General features: G+C 36.5%; 1 protein-coding gene across 1 annotated transcript in view; it reads left to right on the top strand.

The window, feature by feature from the left end:
• Nucleotides 1–12,805, top strand: part of LOC109086743 (Krueppel-like factor 7) — a 37,452-nt gene extending 24,647 nt beyond the window's left edge. The window contains exons 2-4 of the mRNA XM_042716971.1: nucleotides 1,979–2,597; nucleotides 7,503–7,626; nucleotides 11,829–12,805. Coding sequence (XP_042572905.1) covers nucleotides 1,979–2,597; nucleotides 7,503–7,626; nucleotides 11,829–11,880 — 795 coding nt within the window. The 3' untranslated portion in view covers nucleotides 11,881–12,805. The remainder of the gene's footprint in view (nucleotides 1–1,978; nucleotides 2,598–7,502; nucleotides 7,627–11,828) is intronic.
• The last annotated feature ends 1,799 nt before the right edge of the window (nucleotides 12,806–14,604 follow it).

Raw genomic sequence — 14,604 nt, forward strand, 5'->3', positions numbered from 1 at the left:
TCAAAAGATTAATCTCATCCAAAATAAAAGTTTTTGTTTACATAATGTGTACATTTGTGTACTGTGTTTATTTATGTATATGTTAGTACACACACATTTAATATATATTTAGAAAATATTTACATGTACATATTAATATTTTATATTATATATAAATATATGTAATATATAAACAACATATTTTTCTTAAATATATACATGGATGTGTTTGTTTTTATATATACATAATAAATATACCCAGTACACACTCATATATTATGTAAACAAAAAAATATATTTTGGATGTGATTATTAATCGTCGTTAATTTGGACAGCACTAGTAAATATATATATATATATATATATATTATATATATATATATATATATATATATATATATATATATATAATATATATATATATATACTATCATACAGTCATAAAAGACTGTTAATTGTGCACAATTAATGTGACGTGGGCTCTACCCAATATATATCACAATCATATATGACGTGTAGCAATTGCAAAAGAGCATTTTACATTTTTTAAAGCAGTTTACAGTTTTAAAAGTGTACACTGGAAGAGGTTTTGTGTTGTTTAGTTTCAAAACAAAGAAAATTTTATTGTCCCTTGGAGTAGCAGCAGCTCATAAGTTGCTTTAAAATTGTATTGCGTTGACGCTGCTATTCTGTGCACAATTCTTTAGACTGAAATATAAAAACCCATCCAAAATGGAAGAATCCAAGTCTGATGGCTCTTTCTCTTTCACACTCTCTCTCTCTCTCCTTCTGTTTGAAGAGCCAGTTTTGCTCCACATAAAGCGCTCTAACAAGCAATTCAGGCCAGGTCTGTTTCTTCAGCTCCAGAGAGCTCCAGTCTAGCCTGTGTAATCAATCACAGTGTAACCATCTATTCCTGAAGACCTGCTGAAGCAAATGATATGCAGTAGCAGTCTCAGTACCCAGTTAACAGTCAAGAAAGGGGTTAGTCTGAAAAAAAATCACATTACACGCAGCGCTAATGAGATAGATTAGCCTGGATGATTTTATCTTTCATTTAATTGCTTGGGTTGTTTAATAGGTACAAACAAAGTGTAAATGTGATATTTAAAGTGATATTAAAAGAAGAAATGGATCTGGTGTCAAGTAACAACTGCATTTTAGATGCATCTCAGTGACAGGACTGAGGCCATATATATATAAACCTCCAGGATGTAAAGTAGTTTTATGACTGATGACTAAATCATGAAACCAGCACAATAAATATGTGCAAATACAGATGTAATTCTAACATACATTTTTTTTATGCAAATTATTTATGAATGATTTCTGTAAAAATGGCATTTTTTTATGACCAATGTAAGAATGCTTTACAAAAAAATATTGCATTCTTGGTGACAATTTACAAATAAAACTGTTTAAGGGATGATTAATTTAAGAATGTTTTTACGAAAGCTTAACATAAAGGTTTTGTAAATAAAGTAAGCAATTCTTATGTATTGTTTTTACAAACAATTGTCATAAGAATTGTTTACGAATGCTTAAAGTTCTATATGGAAAAAAATGCAAATCAAGCATCATTTTACAAATAATAATAAATATTATAATAATAATAATAAAATCTGAATGGTTTTAGGTCACTGGCACGTTTTAAAATTTAACTGAAAATCCATGTACAAAAAAAAATTACATAAGTATGGATTGCCACAAGATTGGTTTTACAAATGCTTTACATATAGGTTTTTAAGAATAAATTATTCAATTCCTGAAGTCTTATATTTTTATGAAGTCTTGACATTAAGGTTTTACAACAAAATTGTACCATTTTTTGTCAATGGAACGGCAAAAATAATCTATGTAAGAAAGGCTTTACAAATGCTTACATAAAGGTTATATTAATAAATTGTGCCAGTTATGATGTGTAGGTGTTGCGTGTACAAGAATGGCAAATTGTTTACAGAGTTCAGGTCAATAAAAACACCTAAATCTTTTTCCACAGACATGTTTGGAGTTGGAACGCTATCTGCAGACAGAACCCAAACGACTGTCTGACCTTTTTGACGAGGAACTAGATGGCCTCCTTACACCCTCCTTCATGAAGGAAGAAGCGGAAGAAGACCCGTTAGACCCCCTCCTTCCCAGCCTCGACAACCCACCCAGTCCTCCTCCTCCTCCTCCTCGCCTCACCCCACGCAAAGAAACTCTCTCCTCCACTTCCTCTACTGTGACCTCTCCAGACATCACCTTAGGGGTCAACGCAGCCCAGCTGAACGCCGTCACCTCCCTAACACCTCCCTCGTCCCCAGAACTGGGCCGTCACTTAGTCAAACCCACCCACACACTCAGTGCCTCGCCCGACGGGACCCTCACGCTCAAGCTAGTGGCCCGAAAGGTGGGCTTGAGCTCTGCCAAGCTTGTGGCAGCCCACCCGGTCCCACTTTCTCCTCAGCACGGCAGCAGCGGAGCACAGAGCGATGGAGAACAGGGCGGCACCTGCACCATGGGATCTGGCGAGATGGCAGAGAACAAGAAGAGGGTCCATCGCTGCCAGTTCAACGGGTGTCGGAAGGTCTACACCAAGAGTTCACATTTGAAGGCACATCAGAGGACACATACAGGTAGGCAATATTTTGTTTTTGTTTTTGTTTTTTGTAATTCACTAATTATTTGCTGTGATTATTGTGCTGATGTTTTCCCATTTTTCAGTGACTGGTCCTGCATATTGCAAAGTTCCCCAGTAGGTGGCAAGTAGACCGGCTTTGAATTAAAGGGGTAGTTCACCCAAAAATTAAAATTCTGTCATCATTTACTCACCCTCATGTCGTTCTAAACCTATATGAGTTGCACCAACAGTTGGTTGGTGCCCCATGACTTCCATAGTAGGAAAAAAATACTGTGGAAGTCAATGGCAACCACCAACTGTTTGATTACCAGCAATCTTTAAAATATTTTCTTTTATTTTCAACATAAGAAAGCAAATCATACAGGTTTGGAATGACATGAGGGTGAGTAAATGATGACAGAATTTTTGGGTAAACTATCCCTTTAATGAGTCAGTGAATCATTCACTTAACTGACTCATTCAAAAACAATCAACAATTAACTGTATTCATGAGTGAGTCATTGAATAATTTGTAAATAAACTGATTTGTTCTAACACACTGATTTATTCAGGAACAATACAAATTACTACATTTGAGTGAATCATTCATTCAACCGATTTGTTCTGAAAAACTGATTGAAACGATTAACTCAGTAGATCACTGAGTCCTTTACTGAATTGATTTCTTCAGAAGTACTGATTCTTTCAGGAATGAAACAAGTTGATTTCTTTATGAGTGAGTCATTGAATCGTTTGTAGAACTGATTTGTTCTAAAATACTGATTTATTCAGAAATGATACAAATTACTGCATTTGAGTCAGACATTGAATCATTCAGTCAACCGATTTGTTCTGGAAAACTAAATCATACAGGAATTAAACAAGTGACTTTATTTGAGTGAGTAATTGAATCATTCATTCAACCAACATTATACATACATACATATTATGTGTGTGTGTGTGTGTGTGTGTGTGTGTGTGTGTGTGTGTGTGTGTGTGTGTGTATATATATATATGTATATGTGTGTGTGTAAATCTAATAAAGTGTTTAGTTTAGTTGCAGCTATAAACACTTAACCTGCTCTTACAGTAATAACATGATATATTTAGAAATAGTCAATTCCACCACATTTATCATTAATTTTCTTATTTTGCGCAATCAATCTAATTTTACACAATAAGCGACAAGTTGATGTAATTAATGGTACTTCGTCGTCGTCATGGCAGCGTGCCTGTCCGTCCCCTCGGCGGCAAACATTTTCTCAAGGTTGCCACAGTACTTCCTCAGCAGATTCGAATGGTGCAGGAAATGGCCATAATTCTCTGTCTCTTCGATCTCAATCCAAAAGCACTCAGACTGCTGTCCCAAAGCTGTCCACGGAGTGAATAACTGCCTCATGATGGATGGACCGGCTGGAATGAGACGTACTCGCCTGTATATTTCCCTATGTCTGCTGCACGCCTGTTAACACACCAGAGCAGATCCCCATTTCTTGAAACCAGAACATGCCACATGTTAATGGCTCCCTTCTGATGTATTAGAAAGTATTTAGGATGTATATATTATGACACGAAGATTGACAGCCCAGAATGCACAAGAATACCAGGACGCCTTGTCAAGGTCCAAAAAGGACAAGAAAGCACCATAAAAGTATTTGAAACGACTTGTGCACTTTCCAAGCTTTCGGAAGTCTTATAGTAACAATTCTCTGAAAATCTTACTGTCCGCAATAGTTCTTAAATCTAATTTGTGCATAGTCAAGCTTGACGTGTCACACCATGTTTGATGTGAATGAGACACAAAAGTAACATACGTTAAATATACTGGAACACAAATAATATTTCAGAACTACATATCTGTACATATTTATGAAATATCAAAATCAAACTAAAACTGCATTATTCATTAGCTCTACTCTTTTATCAATTTCTATATTGCAGAGTTGCATTAAACTCTGATACCAAACAATATATTATAGACTGTTTACATGATTTTACTCAAAAAAGTATTATATTATATTATATTATATTATATTATATTATATTATATTATATTATATTATATTATATTATATTATATTATATTATATTATATTATATTATAAATGCTGTGCTGTTGTGCTTGCTTGATACAATATTGTACATTTTAATTCCTTTTTGCTAAGTAAAACTGCATAATTCATTAGCTGTAGTCCTTGAGGAATTTCTGTATTTCTGTATTGCATTTGTTCAAAAAACAAAGCAGCAATGAGCTGCGTTCAAATCTGATGCAAAGCGATTCGTCAACTCGTTTGCAATTAGCAAAATCCTATTTCGGAGGCGTTAATACTTGGACAAATTCTGTGATTGAGATTTGTACAGAAACGAAGGCAGCCAGAATGGAAATGACATTGCCCTCTGGAGCGTTTTATGAATGGCGTTCGGGAACGAGATAAGAGCAGGTTTCCACGGAAATGCAGAGGGGTGAAGAGAGGAACATGGCGGCACTCGTTTCCACTTTGTCTGTTGTTCTGCATGCTATTATAACGAAGTCTGATTCGTAAAAAACTAGGAAGAGCGGTGAAGGGCAGAAAATGGCTTTCTGCTTGGTGCCGCCGTGAGCCGCATAGATCATAATGAGTCTTTCTGTCTGCAGTTTAACTGAGAAAATGTAATTAAGCAAGACTCCGGCACCTGTAAGGGTGCAGAGAGAGAGAAAAAGTGTGTGTGAGAGAGGAAAGGTTGTGTGATGGGGGTGGGGAGTTGCCAGGCAACTGGTGTGTCTCTGAACGGGACTCTATAATTGGGAACCATTCTCGGGTCTCGCCCCGGTTTCAGCTTACACCGTTAGCCTCGTCCATGCACTTTCATTCCCACTGCACATATGCACGTATATCCACTTGTACATACATGTATCATGTAACATCCCGGTTGCCAGGCAACTGCATCCTCCCCTGCCAGTATGAGCAGTAATTGGCTGGTGGCACATAGGGACAGACGATGCCAGATCGAGCCGGCTCCACTGCTGCCTCCTACGTTACGCTCCTGCCCGGTTGCTAGGCGACAAACTCGAGCATCCGTGCCTCCCTGACTTATAATTGGCTGGTGCTGCAGTTGTAGGGAGCGCAGGTCTAAACCTGTCCTGCTTAATGTGGCTACCTTGTGAATGTGTGCGAAAGGGAACACAATTTAGCTCTCAAATACTGATCTAAATATAACTTGTTATTGTTTTTATGGCTCAGAATGAAAGTGTGGCCGTCATGGAAGGTTCTTCATGCCAAACAACAAGTCGACACAAAATGAATTCACAGTCCTTTTAAAAATAAATAAATAAATAAAGCTTTAAATAAAAAATAAGTAAATAAATAAATATAAGTAAATAAATAGTCTTTAAATACAAACAATAAATAAATAATAAATAAAATAAACAAATAACTAAATAGGCTTTTAAAATAAATAAATAATATTTATAAATAAATAAATAAATAAATAAATAGGTAATCTAATAAATGAAAAAAAAAACCTTAAGAAAATAAATAAATTTTTTTTTAATGAATAACCTAATAAATAAATAATAGAACAATTTTAAAATAAACAAATAACTAAATAGGCTTTTAACAACCTAATAATCTAATAACCTAATGAATAAATGAAAGGCCATTTAAAATAAATAACTAAATAGGCTTTTAAAATAAATAAATAAATAACCAAACAAATACATAAAATAACATTTAAAATAAACAAAAAAATAGGCTTTAAAAAAAATAAGCTTATATATATATAAACTTGAATGAATGAATGAATGAATGAATGATCATTTTCAATCAATCAATTGCATGGGTAAAACAAATGTGTTGTAAATGCTAGTACTTCCTACCTGAAACTACTTGGTTATTTGTCAACATTATATCATGTCAGTAAAAATTAATGTTGCTTGAATATTTTTAAATAAATAAAAAATAATAAAATTTTTAAGATCAATTTTGATTTCATATTTGAGTTCATGTTGATTTAAAGGGGTCATATGATGCTGCTAAAAAGAACATTATTTTGTGTATTTGGTGTAATGAAATGTGTTTATGCGGTTTAACGTTAAAAAAAACACATTATTTTCCACATATTGTACATTATTGTTTATCCTCTATACCCCGCCTTCTGAAACGAGCCGTTTCAGGGGGGCGTGGACGAGTCTCAACTTTTATAAAGAATATCTCTTTGGATTTGAGACTTTAGTCTTTGCAACTTCACAGATCTTCTTTATTCACCAAGAGCTTGTAACACTCCAAAGAGAAAGGAAAATTTGAAATCGCATCATATGAACCCTTTAATGGCTGCTAGTTAAATTTGGGAGTCCTGTTTGCATGAAAATCTGACTTATTTTATCGTCAAGAAATTTATATGAAGCCACAGTCTTGTTTCAGAAGATTTGTAGATGTGGCAAACAGTGGAGACAGGGCCAGCTGCTTGACAGTAAATATGAGGTTCCTCCCCATTACCCATCATTACTACTCCAATTATCACCTCTCCCAGAGATCCAAATAAACTCTGCCTGCCCCCCATTTCATACGTTCCGTTCAGCAGCGCTAATGAACGAGCGATGAGACCCCATACGAACCGCAGCTCTCCTACAAGGCAGCTCCCATCCACAACGAAAACATACAATATCAAAAATGTGAATGCAGCCTCTCACATCTGTTAAACGCAGTGAAGATCTCATTGGAAGCTCATCAAGTATGAGTTCATTTGGTCCAACAGCTGTGCGCTCTAATGACGATCATGTATTTCATAAACTCCAATTGTGTCAACACTCTTCTGATAGGCTAATCAACTTAAAACAAATGAATTAGACGGCTGGCTGGACCGAATCGCTGATTTCAAGGCCCCACGAGGAAGAAAGTGCTTTTTTAATCAAGTGTGTGCGTCTGTGTGTGTGTCCTGTCAGGGGAGAAGCCGTACAAGTGCTCATGGGAAGGCTGTGAATGGCGGTTCGCGAGAAGCGACGAGTTGACGAGGCACTACCGCAAACATACCGGCGCCAAGCCTTTCAAGTGCAATCACTGCGACAGGTGAGTCAAAACACCAGACCTGTGTAATGCCTACTAATGCTAACTGATATGTCACATTTTTTAAAATTCATATTACATATAACTATTATACCTCATATTATATTACACTTATTAATATGAAGTATGACATGACATCAAACAGTGACAATGCTATACTATTTTTTAATTTTTATTTTATTTTAAACATTTTTCATTGTTGTATAATGATCTACATGCAATATGAATGAGACGTACATGTAATATTAACAATTTCTAAAATGTACGCAGCAAGACAATTTAATGGTAACCAGCACCTAAGGTAGACAGTTGACCTGTAAAAATGAATGCAAAAATACTATTTTGTAATTATAAATATTATAATATATATATATATATATATATATCTATAGATATATATATATCTATATATATATATAATATAAATGTGTAATAGTAATATAATTAATTAATATATACTATAATTATTTATAATTAATTAAAAAAAACTAATATTTTATGATACTACAGTATTTTGTAATTTCAAAAATAAAAACAAATCAGCCTTCTACTAAGCCTCATTTAGTTCTGGCACCTTGAAGGGATTTTGGGAATATTTGGTCAGCAATTTGTGTAACCTGATTTATATCTTAAACATTATTTTTAATGGCAAAATCTAACACAGGCATCCTGGGTCTAAAAATGTGATGAATAGTCTGAAATCTTTACATCTTCAAATCTGTATCCAAGATTGTCCACCTGTCACCTGTGCCAGTAGATGTAGCTTAATGGCTAAAAACATCTGCTATTCAGACAATGGTTTCTCTGTATTCACCAGGTCTTGTAGATAAACTTTTAGACTGAATGTGGTGAGTGACAAGTAGAGTCATCTGTTGCATTTCTTCTCCAGTTACATTTACATTAGTGTTGTGGAAGCTAAAATGCTGTAAAATATTTCTTTCTGTCTTATGTTGAATTGAGAGGTGGAATTCATTCTAGTGAATCCATTTGTTTGGACAGTCAAATACAACAAGACAACACAGAACAAACTTGTCCAAAGAAAGAGACACAAATTTATTTGATTCCCAGCATTGCATAGTACTATATATTAAAGCTGGGGTTTTCAACCCAGGGGTCCCGAGCATCTGTTAATTCAGAGGCATACCGTCCAGTAGCCCATTTATGAATATGAGCTAACAAATCTTTAGCCATCCACTAGCGGGCAATCCGATATTTTTAAGCCATTTAAGTGCAAGACATCACAGTGTGGTACTCACGTGCTGTGATAACATTAGATCGTTTCTGTTCGCACCGTGCACACAACTGAAGCCCACAAACAATGCCGTCTCAGATCTGTGTATTTCTTATGTTAATAATGTTAATCAAAAAGAACAAACAAAAAATCATTCACTGCTCTTAAGTAAGTAACATCTGTAGTTTAAATGGATATTTGTGTGCGTTAATTTTAAAGAAATTTTGTGTGAATATATGAATAGGGGTGGGTGCTGGGGGGGGGGGGGTGTTGTGAGTGAAATTAGACTAACCTGGGGGGAGGGTGCCTGAAAAGGTTGAAAACCCCTGTATTAGAGGCCTTCACAGGTCCAAGAATTTGTACCGGAACCTGAAGAGACCTTTAAATGTGCTGCACAAAACCATTATTTGAAAAAAAAAAGACCATTATTCGAAAGTTGGACCTGAACCCGGCTGGGAAGACACAGACCCGACTGCACCCAATCCAAGTTGTAAAAAAAAAACCCACACATTTTGGCTTAGGCTACCTACTGTTAGAAGCCTTCTACCTGACTGCGATACATACAATCCTCCTTGCCAATAAATTTAAATCCATGTTAGGATGTTCCTCTCTCTTGCCGACTGAAAGAGTCTTCTTAATCCACTCATTATTCCAGCTTTAAAAGTCTACTTGTTGTCACGGTCGGTGATAGATGACTAATGCAACTTTGCAATTTTTTTTTTTTTTATGCATCTCGAGTCAACTTCAACTGTTGTGTTTACCCTTTTGAACTACAATAACAATAAATTTTATTGGTTGTAATAAAGACACGGAGCAATTATTTTTTAGCAATTTTTAATGCACAGAACAAGAAGTGCATTACACTTTACAGTGTGTGTGTTCAATAACACGTGCGTCTCTTCTTTCGTTTTGTTGCAGCTTTTTTTTCACATCACTCATGAAGGAATCCATGATCACTGTCCGCTTGCAGTAGCCTACTAACATTAATTCCACTCTCGCTTTACCTCTGGCAGCTGAGGTCATGCATGGTTTTTTTTTCACCTTATTTCCCGATCACACTTTTCTTATCCTAATTTTAGAAGTTGCAAGTAACACAACACGCAGAGTTTGTAGGGTTCTCGGGCCCTCCGTGAAGACCTCTACTATATACACACACTACTGTGCAAAATTCTAGGGCCACTAGTATTTTGACCAACAAAAAATGGTTTTAAGTCAGTTATTTCTATTATTTGCTGTAGTGTGTCATTAGGAAATATCAGTTTAAATTTACAAACATTCCTTTTGCCATTAATTGTAAAAATCCAGTGAATTTTTTGCATGCACAAATAGTCTGATAACAGGCAGTGCTCCACAAAGAGAACTACGAATCCTCTCTCTGAAATTTCCCTTACCCTGTATCGTGCTCTCCCATTGGCTTTACCTGTAGATCTTAGCTGATGTCATTTCCAGTCAAAACACATTTCACAGACAGGTCCAGATGTTTAGCTTGCTAAATATTTCTCAGGAACCACTGTTTCTCGAGCCTTTAATAATCCATCATCAGTCACGTGAACAAGCAACGATTTGCCTCCCGTTTTTTGGTTTTGTCCACAATATTACAAAATCGGGCCTAAAATCACATATTATTTACCTGAAGACATCTAAACAAGTTGTGTTTTCAGATATTGTTAACTTAGTTCCAGCAATAACAGTTCTGTCTTAGACATTACTAAACTGAAATATTCAAAACAAAAGCTTTAATCAATGCAAATGCATGCTGGTACGCTCTAAATCTTCCAACATACTTTACATGGAAGTACTTTTATGTCATAAAACATAAACATCTTAAAAAAAGTATACATTTCCATTTGGGTACAAAGCTAAGCACGCAGAACTGTGCTTTCTTTCAGAACATTTTCAATTTGGGCACAATGCCTGCGAGACAGTTGCCTCCTGGTATTGACCAAGAGCTTCCACCTCTGAAGTGAATCTTAACTCGTCTTCACTTTGATGTATAAATAGGTCCTTCATGCTTGTTAGACTTGCGTATCTCACTTTGAGCTCAGCTCCGCCCTCTCTTGTCATCCTTGCTGCTTGTACACCTTGGGGAATCCATTCCGCATTGTCGAGGGAGCCCTGGATTACCATTACAATGATGGAGTTGACGGGAACAGTGGAGAGCAGCATGCAGAGGGGCTCCCTGTCTCGTCTGAACAGTAAATACAGTAGACTGAGATGCTAGACCGGTTAACCGTGGCCCTCAGGCCCCTTCTTTATCCGGCCCGACCGTGTCCGGACCCCCTGTCAGGACAGCGGGGTGGGGGTGTGGAAGAGGGTGGAGGTGCACCAGCTGGTTTGGTGCCTCCTGGCAGTGGCTTGATCCGCCATCTGTCTGATCCTGCCAAAAACACACCCCTTGATTTCCCAATTCGTGTTCCTCCCCTTGCCGTTCCAGCACAGGTGAGACTTAGCATGAAAACATATGTCTTAGGGACGGGTCAAGCTGCTCCAACAATCAATAGGTTTATCTAGATTCTCTTTTATATATATATATATATATATATATATATATATATAATTGTTATTATTATTATTGTTTTAGTAGTTATGTTTGGGTATTTGGCAGTGTTAAGAGATCTAGATCTAGGTCATGCTGAATATGGCATTCATATGTGCTTTATAAACAGCCAATATGCTAGTAATATGCATGCTAATAAGCAACTAGTTAATAGTGTTCCCTAACCAAAATGTTACCAAAGTTATTTAAGAGACGTAACTTAAAAAGCCGAAAGCTCTTATAGTCAGTCCTTTAAAACTAAAAAAAAAAGTTATCGTTACTGTTCCAGCTCATCCATTTTATGTCGTCAGATAATATTGAGATACAATCAGTGCCAATACAATAAAACCCGTTGAATGTTTCCATCCAAATGGAATATTGATAGAAGATCCAGATCACGCAGGTTTCCTAATCAGTTATTTTTTTCTTCCCTCTCAGGTGTTTCTCTCGATCTGATCACTTGGCACTGCACATGAAGAGGCACATCTGAGGAGGAGGAGGTGGCAAAATGGTGAGGTGGAGGAAGAGACGGAAGGTAGAGGGAGAGAAGGAGAGGGATTATGGAAAGAAGCCGGATACCACTCAGGCCGTTCGCTCATCCCACCAGAGAGTGGCGTCCTGTAGGGGAACCTATCAGCACGAGCTCAACTCAGACCAGGTCTTGAGGTTTGGTCGGCCACGTCTGACCATGAGGATGGAAATTCGGAGGTCTACAGATCTGAGAAGGTGGTACGACATCTTATGTCACTTAAAGACAACATGCTTCAGTAGGTATTTGCCTAATGTTCAAAACATCAATGACTTGATAAAGATACTATTATTGTGTTCCAACTTCTCTGAGAACCATTTAAAGCTTTCATCAATTTTACATAGAGTAAGCAGACTGTCACAAACAGACCAGCTACCAATGCACCTGGTTTGATTTACTGCACCGTGGCGTGCAGGATGTGTCCCAAAATTATCTTCTCAAGAACCTTTGGAGAACATTGTAGCGATAGGATGCCAATCCAAAGAGATGGATTTTTTTTTTTCTTTGTTTCCCATTTTGAGCAAAGATTATCATTCTGCTTTGATTCCACCAATCCACGGCCAAGATCTAAAGTGGAGTGTCCATCCAGAGAAATTTGGATTTCAAAGGTAAAGTGGAATCACCCATCGCTCAAATGTGAATCTGACTGGGGCAGCGGAGGAAACACTCTTACAGTACCTTCTTCGTAGACAGACAAATCTCTCTCTTTCACGTCCCTCCTTGCCAACCAACCGCTGCGCAGCGACACTTTGAGACTTTTTATAAAGGAAAAAATAAATAAATAAAGAAGAGATCTTTTTGAATGATGACTATGTTATATAATTCAGAACACTTCTTTTTTGCTTTTCTCCTGTGGATGTGTACAAAATAGAAAAAGAAAAAGAAAAAGAAATAAAAATAAAAATGGACCAAAAAAAAAAAAAACTGCCATATGCACAAGCGAAGAGTAGTGGATTCTACACTGGCACAGACCGCATCTAAAGGTGGACTTCATTTCTATAGAAACACAGACTTTTAGTGGCGAAAAGAAGAAAAGCAATGTTGTTGTTGCACACGTTTTGAGCATTCCTCAACATTATTTATGACCCATGAAACGTTATCCCATAAACATGGGTTCCTTCGGGATTTCTAGGACTAGCATGAAATGAGAAAAGCACCATGGTTTATCTGCAAACTTCACTACAGAATAATGACTTCCATCATTCAAGGCAGAGATTTGCAATCACAACGTTTAGATTTTGTAAATGCATCACAATATGTACCGAAAAAAAACTGTCCGGACAGACATTTCCATCAGTTATTTTAGTTTGCACGGATGGAAGCATCATAAGAAAGGTGTGCATTGTGTTTCGCTGGTCCTGCAGGTGACATGTTTAGACTTTGTGATGTTTTTTTGTTTTTTTTTCTCTTACACATTACATATCTGCCTTGTGTTCCTGGTAAAAAAACAGCTGTACAGTGTGTAAATTGTATAGTAAAAGTGAGGTTTAAATTACAACGTACAATCAAGTGTGGGATGGAAAGTGTTCCTGAATGTAAGGTTGTTTGATTGTGGACGGCCCTGCACTTATGCAATCATTCAGACCACGGAAAGGCCTGATCTGTTCAATCTAGATCCCACTGTGGCTCATGCATGAAGATCTACACAAATGCATGTTGATGAAGGAATAATTCACATCAAATGAGAAATCGGTCATCATTTACTCACCCTAATGTCATTCTAAACCAGTATGACTTTCTTTCCTTGATGGAATGGAGAAGATGTTTAGAAGAATGTCCATAGCATTCTGTACAATGAAAACAGGAGGCTGTCAAACTCCAAAAAATTACATGGAAGCACCATAATACATAGTGACTGTATTTCAAGACTTACAACGGACCAAAATTAAACTCATTCTCACTTCCATATTTTCGAAATGGCAACAAACAGTTATAAGACATGGAAAAAACATTGGCTTTAGGACTTCAAATGTATCTTCATGCATAAAGTTTGCATGAACAACGCTATAATACGTAAATTTTCAGATTTCATTTGAAATATAAGTTGTATGGACTGATTTTATGTTATATATCATAATAATAATGTTATATATCATAAAAATTCAGTTAAAGTCATACAGCTTTGGACCAACATGAGGGTCAGTAGTGTGTGAACTATCCCTTTTCCAACAACCTGATATACTGGTTTTGTGCGCATTGTGGTGTAAACCACATTTGTATGATTGAAATCAGAGGCCCAGATCTGAAGATGTATAAAATGAGCACAAAAAATGTATTTTTAACCATTGCATACTGTATATAAACATCAAGATGTTGATTCAAAGACTTCTAAACCCCTGAGATCAATGTACAAACAAAAAAAAAAATCAAAATTTAATTTTGGACAGCATAAACATTTTCTTTCTTTTTTTTTTTTTTTTTTTTTTTTTTTTTTTTTTGCATATCATGACAATTATTAACCATATCTACAGATCAAAAAACCCCATCTGGATCATATCACCAAGAAAATTCATGTCTTGTTTAAGCCGTCTGTCAGTTCCTTGCCCTTCTCACTCACTTGTCTAACACGGACCAACGGGAGGCCCATCTGACAGAATGGCAGTATGGGCAATGAGAAAGAAATTGGGCTCTCCCGGCAGCGGCCAGCGCTGGTTGCCCCCTCAATGGGGCGGAACGGAGTAGGAT

The sequence above is a fragment of the Cyprinus carpio genome, chromosome B1, assembly GCF_018340385.1.
Source record: "Cyprinus carpio isolate SPL01 chromosome B1, ASM1834038v1, whole genome shotgun sequence".
NCBI lineage: Eukaryota > Metazoa > Chordata > Actinopteri > Cypriniformes > Cyprinidae > Cyprinus > Cyprinus carpio.